The following is an 18079-nucleotide window of genomic DNA, read 5'->3' on the forward strand; positions in this document are numbered from 1 at the left end:
ATGCAATAGAATAGAATAGAATAGAATAGAATAGAATACAGTATGATAGAATAGAATGCAGTAGAATAGAATAAAATGCAGTACAATAGAATATAATAGAATGCAGTAGAATGCAGTAGAATGGAATAGAATGGAATAGAATGGAATAGAATAGAATAGAATAGAACGCCTGAACACGTATTGACAATACACGGTGTGTCAATGAAACGGTCAGTTCTCCCTAAAGCATATAGGAAAATGCTAGGAAAATATCATCTCCAGCTGTACTTTTATATCTCTAAAAGCTTTCTGTCTATTTCTATTATTTTATATTTTTAGATTCCTTTGGTGGACTGTGGGAGCGACCAGCGATGCATTGCTGATCTCTCCCTCCAAGCCCAGCCCAGCTTGTCAGGGTAAGCCAGGATTTTGCAACATTTTGCTGCCCCCTTGTGGTTACAAAAATGAGAATCTTCCTCCTTCCCCCGCAGGTTGGTGATCCGCGCCAAGAAGGACAAACTGGACGTGAACATCCGTGTGAGGAACAGCAAAGACAATGCCTACAACACCAAAGTGGTCCTCAGCTTTACAGATAACGTCAACTATGTCAAAGTCGAGGTGACTGATATTGTTTGTGTTCATGTACGACGTATTAGCGGAAAAACACTGAACTTATGCGTGAACTTTGCTGGAATTTTTCAGCCCCCGACGTTTATGGCGACCTGGTCGCATGATTCGGGTTGTTATGGCGAGCGCGGACGTGCACAAAACGTCTTCCCTCTTTTCGTTTATCTTTTTTAAGAAAGAATCAGGCTTTGAAGTCTGTACTTTACCAACACACTCATACTGTGGATACCGGAACCAAACTAGTCCCTAATAGTGCTTTTCCACTGCATGGTTCCAGCTCGCCTCGCCACAGTTACCAAGTACTTTTCCGGATCTTCTTTTCCATTACCTGGTCGTACCCAAGGTACTTTGGCTCGACGTCATCACCATGCACGGGTGACATACTCCCTCTTGTGGTCATATTCACGAGCTACAGTACATAGAATTTTCTATCCAAACTTGTGACCATAAATATTTTAGTTCTCACGGGATACACAAAGCTGCGCCAAAGCCTTTAGAATATACCGGTGTGTATATATATTTATTTTTTTTGGAACATATTTTTGGTCATAGTTGTCATGGCGTCCAATTGGCCGCGCCCGTGTGTGTCACGGCTCTCAAGGTACGCCCAATTGCCCCCGCCCGTGTGGCGCCAGCTGCATCTTGTTGACAGATTGGCTCCCTGTCAGTATTTAAACTCTGTCCTGTCAGTCCCCTTTGGTCGGTCCGTCTGCGAATCGCCGTTTTTACACGGCAAGCCCTTTTTCGCCTGCCCTGTGTTTTTGCTCCTGTTTGTCTCCCATTATGATCTGTTTGATCTCGACCACGTCTGTTCTCCTGTCCTGAATAACGACCCATTTTCTGATATCGACCACGTTTTTGCTTTTCTATCACGGCTACTGACTCGTTTTTTTCCGTTCCCGACACCGCCATCCCACGTCCGACCAACCTACTCCCCGCGACCAGCGATCTCCGGATCGTGTGCGCGCTCCTTTCCCTTCTTCCCAATAAAACTGTGAGAAGCGTTACGCGAGTGGGTCCTCTCGCTGTTGTGGTCGTGAAAATTTTGACGTTTTGACACTAAGGGAAAATGCTTCTGAATTCGTTTTTATACCTCATGTCACTGAATTAATAAAACAAACTTTGTGGGCAGCACGGCGGCGCAGTGGTTAGCGCTTGTGCGGCACAGTTCATGTCATGGGAACCTGTCGTGGGTTCAAATCCAGCTCCAGACTTCCTGTGCGGAGTTTGTATGTTCATTAATATTTTGGATTCTGATTCCGAAATTTACATCGTGGTATCCTTAGGTGGGCAGCACAGCGGCGCGGTGGATAGTGCGTGTGCAGCACAGTTCTGAGGTCATGGGTTCAAATCCAGCTACCAACCTTCTTGTGCGGAGTTTGCATGTTGTCCCCGTGCTTGCGTGGGTTTCCTCCGGGTTCTCCAGTTTCCTCCCACGTTCCAAAAACATGCATTTCAAGTGAATTGGCCGGTCCAAATTGTCCATAGGTGTGAATGAGCGAATGAGTTGTCTGTCCTGTGTGCCCTGCGATTGGCTGGCAACCAGTTCAGGGTGTCCCCTGCCCACTGCCCGGAGATGGCTGGGATGGGCTCCAGCCCCCCCCGCGACCCTAATGAGGATAAGCGGTACGGCTAATGAGATGAGATGAGATGAGATTGACTTTGTGTTTTTTCAGCCGGAAAAAGACTGCACTCTAAATCACACCAAGGTGGAATGCGCGGTGGGGTACCCCTTCCTGGGCAGCAACATGGAGGTACATCTCAAATACCAGAAACCTTTTTCATCCGACCTTTTATGTCTCAAGACGTCATCGTGATTTCCTCAGGAACATTTTAAAGTCAAGTTCGAGGTGAATCCCAATCACGTCCATCACAGCATCGAGATCAACGTGACGGCCACGAGGTGAGGTGGCGTTTTTGCCGGGAAACTGTCGCGGTGGATGAGTGTGATCGGGTGTATTCTTTCCCACAGTGACAGCGAGGAACTCGTCTCCAGCCTCCACGACAACACGGTGCTCATCTCCATACCCGTCAAGTACGAGGCCGGCCTCGTCTTCACTGTGTGAGTACAAGTGTACGCTGCCTTTGACGGTTACAGCCCTTAAACTTTATGCAAAGACATATACAATAAAGTCCCATTCTAAGTGGTTGCAGGCTATCGTTGCAAAACAAACAAAGGGTCTTGTCATTTGCAGATTTTTTTCACCGTTTTCTTCTCTAGCCACCCATCTCGGCTGTGGCTCGGCGGTATTGTAATTGTTAGCTTCTAGTGCTTCATGCTTTAGTGTCAATCACCTTCCACAGCTGGCCATTCCAGCAAACATAGCCGAGTCCGTGATTCAAATATCTGCCTCCCCCACTTTTTTCCTTCTCTAGCCACTCATTTGTGCCACTTAGCTGCAAGCTATGGCTCACCAGCAGGGCTGGGTAGGGTTACTTTAACTTGATTACTTTCAATGACTTTTGGATGACTCCAATACCAAATATGCTAATAAAAGACAAAAGAAACTAAATATGAATTAAATGATGACTCACAACACGTGGTAAGCTTTCTCTCCTGGCTTTGATCTCTTTGATCTCCGGCAAAACTCACATAAAATGTGACAGAAACAAAATGAAAATAAATCCAAACAGCTTGCCAACATCATTTTTGCCGTTCCATGTATTCCGTTACTTCCCAAGCCTGCACAAAATTTAGTAATTGTATTCATATTTAGTTTATTTTGTCTTTTATTAGCATATTTGGAATTGGAGTAATCCAAAAGTAATTGAAAGTAATCAAGTTAAAGTAACCCTACCCAACCCTGCTCACCAGTAATTGTTATTGCTAGCTGCTCCATGTAAATACATGCTCCGTCTTTCTGCGTCGGTCATGCAAGTGAGAGTCGCCGAGTCCCGTGATTTCAGCATCTGGTGCTTTTTTTCCACTGTTACCCTCTCTAGGCATTCATGTTAGCCACTTGGATGCAGCCTATCGCTAGCTGATGCTTGATAAATTCTGGTTTGCTTTTTACTGGCCTTTTTTGTCCTGCTCTGACCAACTCCAGATTTCAGCTCCTTTTAGCCAACTTCAGCCTAATCCGTCTTTTTTGTAGCTTGCGGGGTTTAACGGCAGCTTTCACATCCTCTCGTTGTTTGACTTCATTAAAATTTTGGACTCTGATTCCGAAATTTACATAGTGGTATCCTTAGGTGGGCAGTACAGCGGCGTGGTGATTGGCGTGTGTGCGGCACAGTTCTGAGGTCATGGGTTAAATTCCAGTTACCAACCTTCCAGTGTGGAGTTTGCATGTTCTCCCTGTGCTTGCCCCCGGTTTCCTCCGGGCACTCCTCCCACATTCTAAAAACATGCATGTCAGGTTAGGTGTGAATGAGCGAGCGAATCGTCGGTCCCTGTGTGCCCTGCGACTGGCTGGCAACCAGTTCAGGGTGTCCCCTGCCCACTGCCCGATGATTGCTGGGATGGGCTCCACGACCCTACTGAAGATAAGCGGTGCAGATAATGGATGGATTGATGGTATCCTTAGGTACTTCTCGAGTGTGTCTTCTTCAAATGCAGCCACTTCAGGTCCATCTTAAGCTGCAACGACCTCTAGTGGTGAATTTTTACACTGTCAATTTAATCGGTGGCTGCAACTAAAATGGAATTGGCCTGACTTCTTTGACAGGCGTCCAGTGGACGAGCATGTGGTGGTAAAAGAGGGCGAGCAGTATGCCAGCGTCTTCAATGATACGCGGGTAATCGGCGAGGAGGTCAACATCAGTTACAGAGTAAGACCGATGAAGTTTTTTCAAATTATGTTGTCTTTTAATGATATCATAAAAGAAATACATTTAATTAAATGACAATACGATTACATTTGTATTTATCCATCAACCCATCTTCCCAACCAACTACCTACCTGTCTGTCTGTCTGTCTGTCTGTCTGTCTGTCGGTCGGTCTGTCTGTCTGTCTGTCTGTCTGTCGGTCGGTCTATCTGGATATCTAGATGTCTGTCTGTCTGTCGATCTATCTATCTGGATATCTAGATGTCTGTCCGTCTGTCTGTCTGTCTGTCTGTCCCACTATCTATCTAGATAACTGTCTGTGTGTCCCACTATCTATCTAGATAACTGTCTGTCTGTCCCACTATCTATCTATCCATCTAGATAACTGTCTGTTTCGGTCTGTCTGTCCGTCTGTCTGTCCGTCTGTCTATCTGTCCCACTATCTATCTACCTATCAAGATAACTGTCTGTCTGTCTGTCTGTCCCACTATCTATCCATCTAGATAACTGTCTGTCTGTCTGTCCCACTATCTATCTATACATCTAGATAACTGTCTGTCTGCCTCTGTCTGTTTGTCCCACTATCTATCTATCCATCTAGATAACTGTCTGTCTCTGTCTGTCCCACTATTTATCTATTCATCTAGATAACTGTCTGTCTCTGTCTGTCTGTCTGTCTGTCTGTCTGTCCCACTATCTATCTATCCATCTAAATAACTGTCTGTCTGTCTGTCCCACTATCTATCTATCCATCTAGATAACCGTCTGTCTGCCTCTGTCTGTCTGTCCCACTATCTATCTATCCATCTAGATAACTGTCTGTCTCTGTCTGTCTGTCCCACTATTTATCTATCCATCTAGATAACTGTCTGTCGCTGTCTGTCTGTCTGTCTGTCCCACTATCTATCTATCCATCTAGATAACTGTCTGTCTGTCTGTCTGTCCCACTATCTATCTATCCATCTCGATAACTGTCTGTCTGTCTCTGTCTGTCTGTCCCACCATCAATCTATCCATATAGATAACTGTCTGTCTGTCTCTGTCTGTCTGTCCCACTATCAATCTATCCATCTAGATGTCTGTCTGTCTATCTAGGTTTAAAAACACTGATCAATCTACTTCATAAATACTGATTTGTGTCTGTGTGTTTAAGTTAATTAAAGGTTCCAAAATACCTGAACCAATTTTTGTGAAAATGCACACACTTGCACTTTAGGCAATAGATACCAACACGAATGAAAACATCCGCTTTGTGTGGTCTGCTTTTTTGGGGGTCTCTAGCGGCCAAATTGGGCACTGCAGCACCTATCCTGATCACACCAAGCAGTCGAATCTAATCTTCTATCAGCCTGGCGTTGCCGGGCTATATTTGCTTGCCTATCGATATTTCTGATGCGATATTCCATCATGTGCCTCAGGTTGAGAAAGCAGGTGATACAGTGACCCCTCCCCTTGACTTAACGGTGACCTACCCTGAGATGTCGCCCCGCAACAATTACCTCCTCTACTTGACGCACGTGGTCACCAGCCCCAAGGTGGGTAAACACAACCCTCATCCCCACCCTTTAATCTGTCACTGCCTCCAACAGATCACTGTGTGGATGCAAAACAACTCTCTCTCCGAATAAACTCAGACAAGACTGAAGTCATTGTCTTTGACCCACAAAAACCCAGAGAAAGTGTCATTAGTCATCTGGAATCACTTAGTTTAAAAGCTAAAAATCAGGTTAGAAATCTCGGGGTGATAATGGACTCAGACCTAAACTTTAACAGCCACATTAAATCCATAACATCATCAGCCTTTTACCATCTCAAAAACATTGCCAGAATCAAAGGTTTACTGTCTAAACCAGACTTAGAGAAACTTATCCATGACTTTCTAAACGAGCTGTAAGACAGCTGCAGAACATCCAGAACGCTACGACCATATTACTGTAAATTCCGGTCTATAGAGCGCACCTGTATACAAGCCGCATGTGCACAAACACAAAATTAACCCAGACCCGACTTTAAGTCCCGCGATTGTAACTGAATTTCCTTCATTAAAGTACACAGTCCAAAAATCACAGGCAACAAAATGAGCGGAAAATGATACCGGTACTTAAGGTTTGATGCAGACCGGCAGAGTCCGGGTCCTGTTGAAAGTAATCCAAAGAAAAAAGTGTATATTTCCAAAGGTAAGGGTGGGAAAAATATATATCCACTATTGTCCGCCGTGTCCACAAACACTCACCTTTACCGGTTCCCACTCCCCGTCAGCCCGCGTTTGTTACGCCCCTTCTTTTTATTTCGCCCGTCCAATCATATCAGAATAAGTGTCCAAAATAAATACAAATAAATACATTACAAAAATATACAGTTGCAAATACATATTATACATGGTTACGCATATTTTCAAAGAAAGACAGTACACCGAGAGAGTTTTTAAGCTTTAATAATAATAATATAACTTTTATCCGGGCAGTTAATGGTAGCATTACGCTAGCAACACGCTCGCAACACAGTAAACGGGTCTGTTAAAAAAACATACTGTACTTGTAAAAATCACGGTAAACCGTCCTCATCTTCCTCCTTAGAACTGAAGCCATAAAAGTCATCTTCCTCAGTGTCGGAAAGAAACTTTGTCATATAAACGTGGTCCCACGCTCCCGCAGCCAGACTCGCGCCGTCACTGTAACTTTCATCCACTCCTGATTCCTCCTCTCCGTCACGCAGAACGCTGTCAGGATCCACTGGCAGACTTAAGAAAAAGTTGCCTTTCGCATGCGGCCAGTTTTAGTGAAAGATTTCTCGCCGCTAGTCAAGCCAAGAAGTTGCAGTCTTCTTCGGCGCATATATTCCACCCGACTAAATCTTACCTTTTTTACTCGAGCGCCGCTGGCGGCCGTTAGAAAAATGACATAAATTGGCCGCATCACCGAATAAGCCGCAGGGTTGAAAGTTTGGGGAAAAAGTAGCGGCGTATAGTCCGGAATTTACGGAAGTCCTGTGCTCAGGTCTTTGCACCGGCTTCCTGCCGCTCAGAGAATAGACTTTAAAACAGCTCTGCTGGTGTAAAAGTCTCTTCATGGTCTAGCACCAAAGTACATCTGTGACATGTCGGTCCCATATGAACCATCTCGGACCCTGAGAACCTCAGGGACAGGCCTTCTGCTGGTGCTCAGAGCCAGGACTAAACAGGGTGAAGCTGCGTTTCAGTTCCATGCAGTTAAACTCTGGAATAGTCTTCCGGATGACGTCAGACAGGCGTCTACTCTGACAAAGTCCAGGCTGAAAACAGCTCTGTTTAACTGTGCATACAACTGAAAGGGTTCTATCTGCACCAATGTTCCCTGTAATTTTCCAGGGGTCTGAGCGTTCACACAAAGTCGGTGAGCAACGCTTGAAACAACAGTGAGCAACCATAATCCCAAGTGTGGCAAGATAATTCATTATCAAACATGTCCAAAACTGTGCAAAACTTTACCTATTTTTCTCTTTTGAATGAATTGACTCATGTACTATTGCAAAGGTTGCAGGGCCTACAAACGTCATCTGTTCTTACAATTCTTTCACAAGATATCCATTTCTTTTTATTTCCTGATATATTTTGTCGCATAATATTAACATTTTTGGGGGCTTACTTAGTCGGTTGTAAGATACAGAACTGTACTTAGTCACATTTTTGGGTGGAAGCACAATGTTGGCAACAAGATTCACTTGATACAATTGGAAATTATTTGAACGCAACACAAACTTTTTCTTCTTTTTTCCGTGTTTTTTCCTACTTTTTTTTTAATTTCTTTTAAAAAAAAGTCTCATTGTGTTTATTTTTTCCGAGCTGTTACTTTTTTCTTTTTGTTCTCCATTTACTTTTTTCCTATGTTTCTTTATTTTCTTTTTTTCTGGCTTTTTTCGAAATTTTTCCTTCTTTTTTCCTCTTCCTTTTGTTTCTTTTTTTCCCAGCTTTTCACTACTTTTTCATTTTGGTATTTTTTTCTTTTTTGTTCTATTCCCCCCTTCTTTTAAGTCATTTTGTGCATAGTTTTACATAATATTTGGTCATGTTGGGATTAAAGAAGCAAAAACAACCTGAAGAGCCGTTTAGGACCCGGAAGAGCCGGTTCCTTTTAGTGAGCCGAGCCGAAGAAGCCGGTTCTCGGCAAACTCTACTAGCTTATTTTAATTCATTGATTTTATTATGTTTTATCTGTGGTTTTAATGCATTTTAAAAAACACATTTTAAATTTTCAATGTCTTTTATTGTGTGTTTTTAAACTGTCTGCCATTTCTGTAAAGCACTTTGAATTGCCTCGTGTATGAATTGTGCAATACAAATAAACTTGCCTTGCCTTCATGAGGTAATATGAAAATCCACCTTCCTGACGGGCTTCCCTCTCCTCTCCAGATGCAATGTGATGCAGCAGCTTTGATCAACCCACTCCATCTTAATCCGGACATTTTCAAACCCAATCCCATCAAGGAAACGCTCAGTGTCTTTTTACTGGTAGATGGCGCTGTTTTTTTTGTTCATCTGTTTATTTTGTAATTGTTCCTCTGTGACTTTTTCCATCTCATACCTTACAGAACTGCGATAACCTCCCGTGTGCCTCCTTCAAATGTTTGATCCCAGAAGCCAAGATCAGCCAAGTCAACGTGACCTTCAGGGTGTGGAAGCCCACCTTCATCAAGGTGGGTCCTCACTACCTCCAGGAAATGAAAATTATAATTGGTATAAAAAAGGTAAAGAAAACCGATGGTATTTACTCAAAGTGTCACAGACTAGGAACGGAGACGGGACCCAATTGCGTTTGTTTTACTCAGTTTTATTTAGAAGGAAGAAAGGACTTGCATCCACGATCTGATGATCGTCGGTCACAGGGTAGCAGATAGCTGGAAGTGCCACTTCCGCGTCGAGCGAAGATAGTCGTTGACAGCAAAAACATAAACGGGTCCAGAAAAGAGGTCGGCAACGGGAATCAGACACAAAACAAGGCAGGATAGAGTCGGGGAGTCACAGAAGCTTGCCTAGCGGGGAGCATAGGTTTGCAGACGATCTGACGAGTGCTTTCAAGAAGACGGGAGTTTAAAAAGAGTCAAACAGCCAATCAGGGTCCGTGGCAGCCTCAGGTGCCCCGCATCACTAACCATGACATAATGCCTTTCGAAATCCTGGTAGCCCAGATAAAAACACAGAATAATAAAATAGTGTATAGAATATACGTGTATATGGTTAAATAACATTATTGAAAACGTATATATCTAAAGGAAAAATTTGGTGTAACGTAACTTGAGTCGGTTCAGTGGAGTTAGTGGGTGGATGCAGAGGAGGGCGGAGTTAATGGATTCTAATTTTGTGTGCATTGTCACGCCTTTAGAAGACTTCCTTGCTTTAATCACCTCCTAATTTTGAATAATAGTTGTCAGGAGGACCAGAACAGAGCAGGAGACCCCAGAGCGTTCGTACAGTTCTTTATTTGGGGAAGCGTAAGGGTTAGCGGGAGACGTGATCAATCGTAGCGTGGGACGAAGGCAGGTCGAGTTTACCAGGACTGAAGAGAAGATCGTAGCGTGGGACGAAAGCAGGTCGAATCGGAGGCAGGTCGGATCGAAGGCAGGCAGGCAGAATCAGGTAAACAAGAAGGCACATGTAATCGGGAGAGTCTTACGGGGTACAGAAGTAATCCTCCGACCAAGAGTTCTCCGCGTAACGCGTTTAAAAAGGGAGCATTAACCAATCAGGAAGCATATTACAGCGCGCCACATGATTACCCCAGGTGGCTCCACTTGGGTAATCATGACAGAACCCCCCCCTCAAGGAACGGCTCCAGAAGTTCCCCAGGAAAAAAAAAAAATAAACCCACGGCACGTCACAGGGTAACACAGGAAAATCAGGAGAGTCAACTCAGAAGAGTCGGACTCAGGGGGGTCGGATTCAGAAGAGTCTGACTCAGGGGGGTCGGATTCAGAAGAGTCGGACTCAGGGCGGGCGGATTCAGAAGAGTCAGACTCAGGGCGGGCGGATTCAGAAGAGTCGGACTCAGGGCGGGCGGATTCAGAAGAGTCGGACTCAGGGCGGGCAGATTCAGAAGAGTCGGACTCAGGGCGGGCAGGCAGCGGAGTCGGAGTCGAACAGGCAGGCATGGGAGTCGAACAGGCAGGCATGGGAGTCGAACAGGCAGGCATGGGAGTCGAACAGGCAGGCATGGGAGTCGAACAGGCAGGCATGGGAGTCGAACAGGCAGGCATGGGAGTCGAACAGGCAGGCATGGGAGTCGAACAGGCAGGCATGGGAGTCGAACAGGCAGGCATGGGAGTCATTGCGCAGTCATACGGCCGGAGGTGCCTTAGCCAATTTTGCCACGTCGGAAAGGACTTGCCGAACTGCACATTCTGAAGGGGAATTGCGCTGCTGATTCAGGCTTTCATAGTGGTCAGGGGGCAAATGTACGAACGCGGGGTCCATTCTGGTCGGAGGATTCTGTCAGGAGGACCAGAACAGAGCAGGAGACCCCAGAGCATTCGTACAGTTCTTTATTTGGGGAAGCGTAAGGGTTAGCGGGAGACGTGATCAATCGTAGCGTGGGACGAAGGCAGGTCGAGTTTACCGGGACTGAAGAGAAGATCGTAGCGTGGGACAAAAGCAGGTCGAATCGGAGGCAGGTCGGATCGAAGGCAGGCAGGCAGAATCAGGTAAACAAGAAGGCACATGTAATCGGGAGAGTCTTACGGGGTACAGAAGTAATCCTCCGACCAAGAGTTCTCCGGGTAACGCGTTTAAAAAGGGAGCATTAACCAATCAGGAAGCACATTCCAGCGCGCCACATGATTACCCCAGGTGGCTCCACTTGGGTAATCATGACAATAGTCCTGATTGTCGATTGGTTACGGCTATATTCCTTAGCAAGAGTAATCACCCGTGTGCTTCATTATATTTCTATAATAACCTGAAGCTTAAAGCTGAAAACACACTTAAGGTCGCGGGCCAACCAGGATGAACATTTATTGAACACACTTAAACTGAAGGTTTTTGGAACATAAATATGAATAAAAACAGACAAGAATATTATATTCAAACCTTGAATCACTTATACAGTATTTATTATTTTGCTGTAAATAAAAAAATCTTGTTACATTATACAACTTAGAACTAAACAACTTAACATTAAAATAACATTCAAATTCCTTTGCTCCTATGTCAATGTATATATTAAAAAAAAAAAACTTAAATATCCCAAAAGATTTTGCTCTCCTTAATATATCTCCTGTCAAAAGTAGAAATATGACAATGCTACACAAATTATTTTGTAAAAACGTCACAACATTCTGAGAACAGGGAGCCTGATGCGCTTACCTTTGGCGCAGACGGAGTAGGGTGAGAGATGGGAGGGAGTGCTTGCACGTTTTGCATAGCTCCACCCATCCCTCCCACTCACCCAATCAAATAACTAAGTTTTCTTCCGGTGTTTTGGCTTATTTACAATTTGTTCCGTGGATTCATCAAAAAGTATCTGAACACTGAACACAGATTATATAGTGAGCTTTTATATAAAGGATTGTTTAGCGTTGTACAGCCAAAATGAGTTTTTTTTGTGTGACACTGATAGGTTGGTTGTTTTGGTTGTAATATTTCTCAGAATTCACTGTGTGAATATAACTTGCTTTTATATTCCTAAATATAAAAACAATCTTTCACACACACACACACACACATGAAGTAACGTTTCAATAATCAGTCTAATTGCATCTCTTGTACGTTTATCAGTCTCTTTTATTTTGAAGTCGCATTTCCGGTGTATTTTTCCTGTGTGAATAAAATTAGCTTCTCACACGGGAGGAGTCAGTGCTGCCGAGGTCCTGGCCCGGATGGGCTACCCGACAGTGCTCTCCCGCTTGGGAATTTTATTTACCTTAATGCTTGTTTTTATTTGAGTAATTTTGCCAACATAGAGTTTATATAAGTTTTAACTTTAACAGACACCTTGACTTTAAATTCTGAAAAGTACTGCTTTGCAATTCAATTTTGGTTAGGCTTTGCGTGTATCTGAACAGGATTAAAGGCTCAAGTTTTGAACGAGATGGAGAAAATTTGCATGCAATTGAATTTGTCTCTGAGCCATAGATACTCATAGAAAGAGCCATGTATGGCTCACGAGCCATAGGTTCCCGACCCCTGGTATATAGTATAGCATACGTCATATATGAACGAATAGGTATAGTGACTAAAACGTCAGAATATGATGTCCAGGGATGAGACGGGATGAGAAAATGGTCTTGGTGTCAGGGACCGGACCGTACCGGGAGGCAGGAAGTGTGAACTCATTTGCGTAACGATCAGTTACTTTTATTTAGAAAATAAAAGTTGTCCAACACGCAGGGACCAAAGACAAAACAAACACAGGCTTACAGGCAATCAGAAATTCAAACTAGATACTACTCACAAAAACAGGCTGCACTCAGAACGGGCTAGAACAGGTTTCCTCAAGTCATGCAAAACAGAGCAATGGTCTCGCAACCGGCAGTCCCAAAACAAGCCCTTAAGAATCCCACACGCAATTAAGTCAATCTGTGTCAGCCGTTGTCAAGGGGCGGGACCAGCTGGGTGTCATGGCGACCATGCAGGACATGACAAAGCCCCCCCTTTAAGGGACAGCTCCTGAGGTCCCAAAAGAAAATAAATACCTCGCACCCCGGAATGGGTCGACGCTCCTGATAAGGGCAACCCCGCTCCCTCCTCCGAAAACGCAGGAACGGGGAGAGGCAGGTGCCGTCGTCGTCGGACGAGTCGGGCTGGCGGTCGGCGTCGGACGAGTCGGACTGGCGCTCGGCAGGGGGGGGTCGGACTGGCGATCGGCGGGGAGTCAGACAGGTAAGCAGGAGTCGGACAGGAGAGCAAGGGAGTCAGACCGACAAGCAGGACATGACACTTGCGGGCCGGATATGATTACACGGCGGGCCGGACGTGGCCCGCGGGCCATGAGTTTGACACATGTGCACTAAATCCTCAACTGGACTTAATGGTTATAATGATTTTGCATCTCAAATATTGTATTCCTCAATGTAGCGCAAAAATGTGGTAAACTAAGAACCCGGGGGTCTACTCTAAAACTCTAAAATTTTTGGGGACTTCCAGGCCGACTTTTCCAGCCTGCACATGTTAGTGAACGCCACCCTGGGGAGTCGAAACACGGAACTGTTCGTGCTGAGCTCCGCTGATAGCAGCAGGACGGTAAGTTAGCATTTCCGCTATGTGTCGACTATCAAATGGTCCGTGACTTGTTATGGCGCCCCCGATAGGTGAAGATTCAAGTCTCCAAGGAGAGCTTAGGCGGGATTCCGATCTGGATCATCATCGTCAGCGTCCTCATAGGTCTCCTTATATTAGCGTTGGTCATCTTCGCTTTATGGAAGGTAAGGGATTTAAAGATTTCCTTAAAGGTATTCCCGAATTCTTAAACATGCAAAATGTAAGGAAATAGTACATGTTTTTTTTTGGGTATTAAATCCACAAATTCCATCGGTTTATTCCAATATTTTTCCGTGATTATACATTTCGAGGACAGCATGTTTTGCCTTTGACTTCCTGAGCTGTGACGTCATGTGAGGAACACCAGCACCCGAGCAAGTCAATCTCTATATTGTTTAAGGCAGGGGTGTCGAACTCATTTTAACCCGGGGGCCACACCATAGCACAAAGATTCTAGTAGATTGAGGAGAAAGAAAAAAAGAGAAAGAAATAAGAGAAAGAAAGGGAGAGAAAAAGAGAGAGTGTGGGAAAGAGAGAAATGGAGAGAGAAAGAGAAAGAGAGAGAGAGAGAGAGAACGTGAGCAACAAAAGAGATGAAAAGAAAGGGAGAGAAAGAAAGAAATCCAAAGAGAAATTGATAGAGAGAAGGGGAGAAAAAGGAGAGAAAGAGAGAAGGGTAGAAAGAGAGAAAGGTAAAGTAAGAGGGAGAGAGAGAAAGAGAGAAAAAAGAGAGAAAAGAAAAAAAGGAAGAGGGAGCAAAAGAAGGTAAAAAGACACAGAGAGAAAAAGAGACAAAGAGGAAAAAAGGTAGAGACAAAGAGAGACAGAGAGAGTGAAATAGAGAGATATAGAGAGCGAGAGAAAGAGGGAGAAATAGAGAGAGAGGGAAATAAATAAGAGAAAGAAAGGGAGAGAAAAAGAGAGAGTGTGGGAAAGAGAAAAATGGAGAAAGAAAGAGAGAGAGAGAGAGAGAACGTGAGCAAAAAAATAGATGAAAAGAGAAATAGTGAGAGAGGGGGTAAGAAAGGGAGAGAAAGAAAGAAATCCAAAGAGAAATTGATAGAGAGAAGGAGAGAAAGAGAGAAGGGTAGAAAGAGAGAAGGTTAAAGTAAGAGAGGAAGAGAAAGAGATAAAAAAAGAGAGAAAAGGAAAAAAGAAAGAGGGGGCAAAAGAGGGTAAAAAGACACAGAGAAAAAGAGACAAAGAGGAAAAAAGGTAGAGAAAAAGAGAGACAGAGAGAGTGAAAGAGAGAGATATAGAGAGCGAGAGAAAGAGGGAGGAAGAGAGAGGGAAAGAAATACAACTACAGCGTCTTTGTGAGAGGCAACTGGCTTTGGCAACATCAAGTGGACATATTTCAACTGGCAGCTCGTTTTTCTCGTGTGCTTCCCTTAGCATTGTCTCGCGGGCATATATTTAAAGGATCATTTTCTACTTTCAAGCTATATTTTTCTTATCTTATATTTTACTTCTGATATTACTCTTTTCCACCCTCCACAAATACCAATATAAAACCTGAAAAATAATCCGTAAAATGAGCAAAATTATCTAATCTTGTCTTGAGTTTTTAAAAAAAATTACACTGCCTTTTTATTATTTTTACATTTGTCAAATGACTAGAAATTTCACTTTAAACAATAGCAAATATTAGTTTAAGGACTAATCAAAATAAGTATCTAAGTGTTGGGGAAAAATAGCTAATTAAAAAAAAAAATCTGTAACACACATATTAGAATATACTGCGGATAAAATGTGAAAAATGATCCTTTAAATCTGCATAAATAGGCACATTAAAGCACCTGTGGGTAATATTTGACCACTAGATGGCACCGTGTTGTCTGGTGCGAGTGAGGGCTAGTGCAAATTTCTCGACCTATGATCTTTTAATTAAAAAAATAAGATTGGTATGATAGTTTATGTTCCTTAGTATTCAAGTATTTACTGAATGAACATTTTTTTGTATTATTAGGGGGCATTTAATATTACACACTGTCCCTTTAAAACCCCGAAAAGCAATTTGACCCTCCTAGCTTCGTCATGCTTTGTCAATTACCCTCACCCTGCGCTCACCCTTTCAGCCCCATTCATTCCCTAATTAGTCATCCTGATATTTAAGCACGTCATTCTCGTTCACTCTTTGTCAGTCCGTCAGCGAACCCCCGCACATGCAAGGCAAGCATTTTTGACTCCCTTTCTGTTCCCGACCTGTTCCTGTATCCTGCTCGATCCCGTCCCCTGTTTCCCGTATCGATCCCCTGTCCCTGGCTTACCGATCGTCTCCGGCGACCTGACTTGTTCAGATTTCCGACCACGCTCCGTTCTCCCGTCCCGGCTGCCCGACTTGCTTCCGATCCCCGACCGCGCTTCGTTCGCGAGGGCTTCCCGCTCCTCCTGCCCAGCGAGCACCAGATCGCGGTCTTTTTCCTCTCGCCCTGACTTCCGTGATCCCTCAATAAACCATTGTGTGAAACGTTACGCATTTGGGTCCACTGGTTGTACCGGTCGTGACAAGCTTAGAATCGCACCACTGCAAAAAAAAACATTCAAAAGAGGATCACAGACCCATATTTGAAGTTTTTTTTCATCACTCAGCATCTTTTCTCAATTTCCCACAACCCCTTTTTCAATTTCCAGCCGCCAACCTTTGTTTTCTTTTCTCCGCAGATGGGTTTCTTTAAAAGAAAATCCCGAGAGTACTCCAAGGAGGAAATGATGGATTGAAAAAAAAAACAAAAGACGGTGAAAAAAATGGCTCGAAGTGTAACGACACACAACTACCTTGGAGTACAACCGAGTACGTTTCAAAGGAGCCCATCACTGACAACGGGCAGCGTTTGGATTTTGGACTGGTATGCACTTCAGTTGGAAAAAAAAGCACTTTCTTATTTTGCTATGAACATCCAAAATGGCTACGTCACTAAAACGTGTACTGTACAGACTTTTTATACTCGAAATAGGCGAGGAGGCAGGAATCGTGGAAGACGGAATTCTGCATTAATCAGGCGGGCGCTCTCCAACCACTCCCCCCTCGCAAAAGCTTTGCCCCGCCCAAGAACTTTTTGACAAATTGCCATACACCAGGCATCACATTTATCGATAAAACACTCAAAATATCTTTTAAGATTCAACATCTAAGACACGGCAGCTGGGTGTGTGTATAGCGCAACGCCCCACAGTACAAAGGTTCAGGGTTCAAGTCCAGCTACCGCAGCCTCCCCGTGTGGAGTTTGTATTTACAGAAAGCACAAAAATGTGAAATTATAGAAAAAAGGCAACCATTTTAGCTTGACGCAAGCATTAGCAATGACAAACTCCCACTAAATAGTTACTACTATATAGCAATTGTATAGACCAGGAATCAAATTTTACTAGAAAATCTCAATGACCAATGATATATTTTCAGAACCAGTCCACTAAGCGACAAAGAGGGTCTTAGGGGGCTACTTGGTGCTTGCAGACACCATGTTGGATACCTTGGATATAAGTATTCAATTAATTGATTAACAAATAAAGTAATCAATTTACCAATTTCTTAAAAACCTATAAAGTATCAGTCATTGGAGTAAAAACGTCCCAAAAAGGTTCAAGGACTAAAACTTGAACAGGATGTCGGCCATTTTTCTTTAAGATTCTCCAAATTTTGAGATTTACATTTTTTTTTTTAAGCGGAAATATGTCCAACCTCATTAGTTTCAAATTGGTAATAATTATTTTTTTAAATATTTTTTTATTAAAGTAAAGTGTGAAAATGTACATTAAGAAAGACAGTACTTGAAATATTTCCAATTAGATATTTTTTAATCAGATTACAAGTAAAGTAAGTACATTTCGATAAATAGATCGGATGAATCCACGCCAAAGAAATGACAGATAAATCGTCAAATTGCCTCAGCTTGGGGTACTACAATCGCCCTCCACCTTTTCTGTTTTATTTCGAAAATTGATGTGTTAATGAGCAAGTGTGAAGCACATTGTAAAGCGATTCAGGAGGACTTGAAAAGCGCTATATAAATACAGATCATTTACCATTTACATTTCTTTGCTAGCATGCTAGCATCACAGCACATTTCTTCCCTTACTGTTTTGTTTGTATTATTTTAGAAAAAAATATATATATATTTATAGTTTTTTTTTTTAATCGTTTGGCTTTTTGTTTAACCCCACAACAATAGTACTGTAAACATCACAATATCAAGCTTCGGTATGTAAATATATATTTTGTGTGATCGTTCACATCATTTAAAAGATGTCGCCCACAAGCCTTAACACATTTTTGTGCTCAGGTAGTATTACATATATAATAACACGTAATACACATACACGACAAAGAGATTTATTATGGATTGATGTAAATATAAAATGTAGATTTATTTTTTAGGAGAAATGGAAAAAAATATATATATATGAAGTTGTGGTCAAAAGTTTCCATACACTTATGAAGAACTTGTGAGTTTCCAGGTATTTCTACAACTCTGATG

General features: G+C 43.1%; 1 protein-coding gene across 1 annotated transcript in view; it reads left to right on the top strand.

Annotated features, from left to right (window-relative positions):
- The window catches only part of itga1 (integrin, alpha 1), a 112499-nt gene extending 95262 nt beyond the window's left edge, over positions 1–17237 (top strand). The window contains exons 19-30 of the mRNA XM_088355735.1: positions 319–395; positions 471–597; positions 2283–2360; positions 2433–2509; positions 2579–2668; positions 4275–4377; positions 5794–5910; positions 8763–8861; positions 8942–9046; positions 13488–13583; positions 13652–13765; positions 16266–17237. Coding sequence (XP_088211861.1) covers positions 319–395; positions 471–597; positions 2283–2360; positions 2433–2509; positions 2579–2668; positions 4275–4377; positions 5794–5910; positions 8763–8861; positions 8942–9046; positions 13488–13583; positions 13652–13765; positions 16266–16322 — 1140 coding nt within the window. The 3' untranslated portion in view covers positions 16323–17237. The remainder of the gene's footprint in view (positions 1–318; positions 396–470; positions 598–2282; positions 2361–2432; positions 2510–2578; positions 2669–4274; positions 4378–5793; positions 5911–8762; positions 8862–8941; positions 9047–13487; positions 13584–13651; positions 13766–16265) is intronic.
- The last annotated feature ends 842 nt before the right edge of the window (positions 17238–18079 follow it).

This window comes from Urocampus carinirostris, chromosome 16, assembly GCF_059441175.1.
Source record: "Urocampus carinirostris isolate Australia breed hairy pipefish chromosome 16, RoL_Ucar_1.0, whole genome shotgun sequence".
Classification (NCBI taxonomy): domain Eukaryota; kingdom Metazoa; phylum Chordata; class Actinopteri; order Syngnathiformes; family Syngnathidae; genus Urocampus; species Urocampus carinirostris.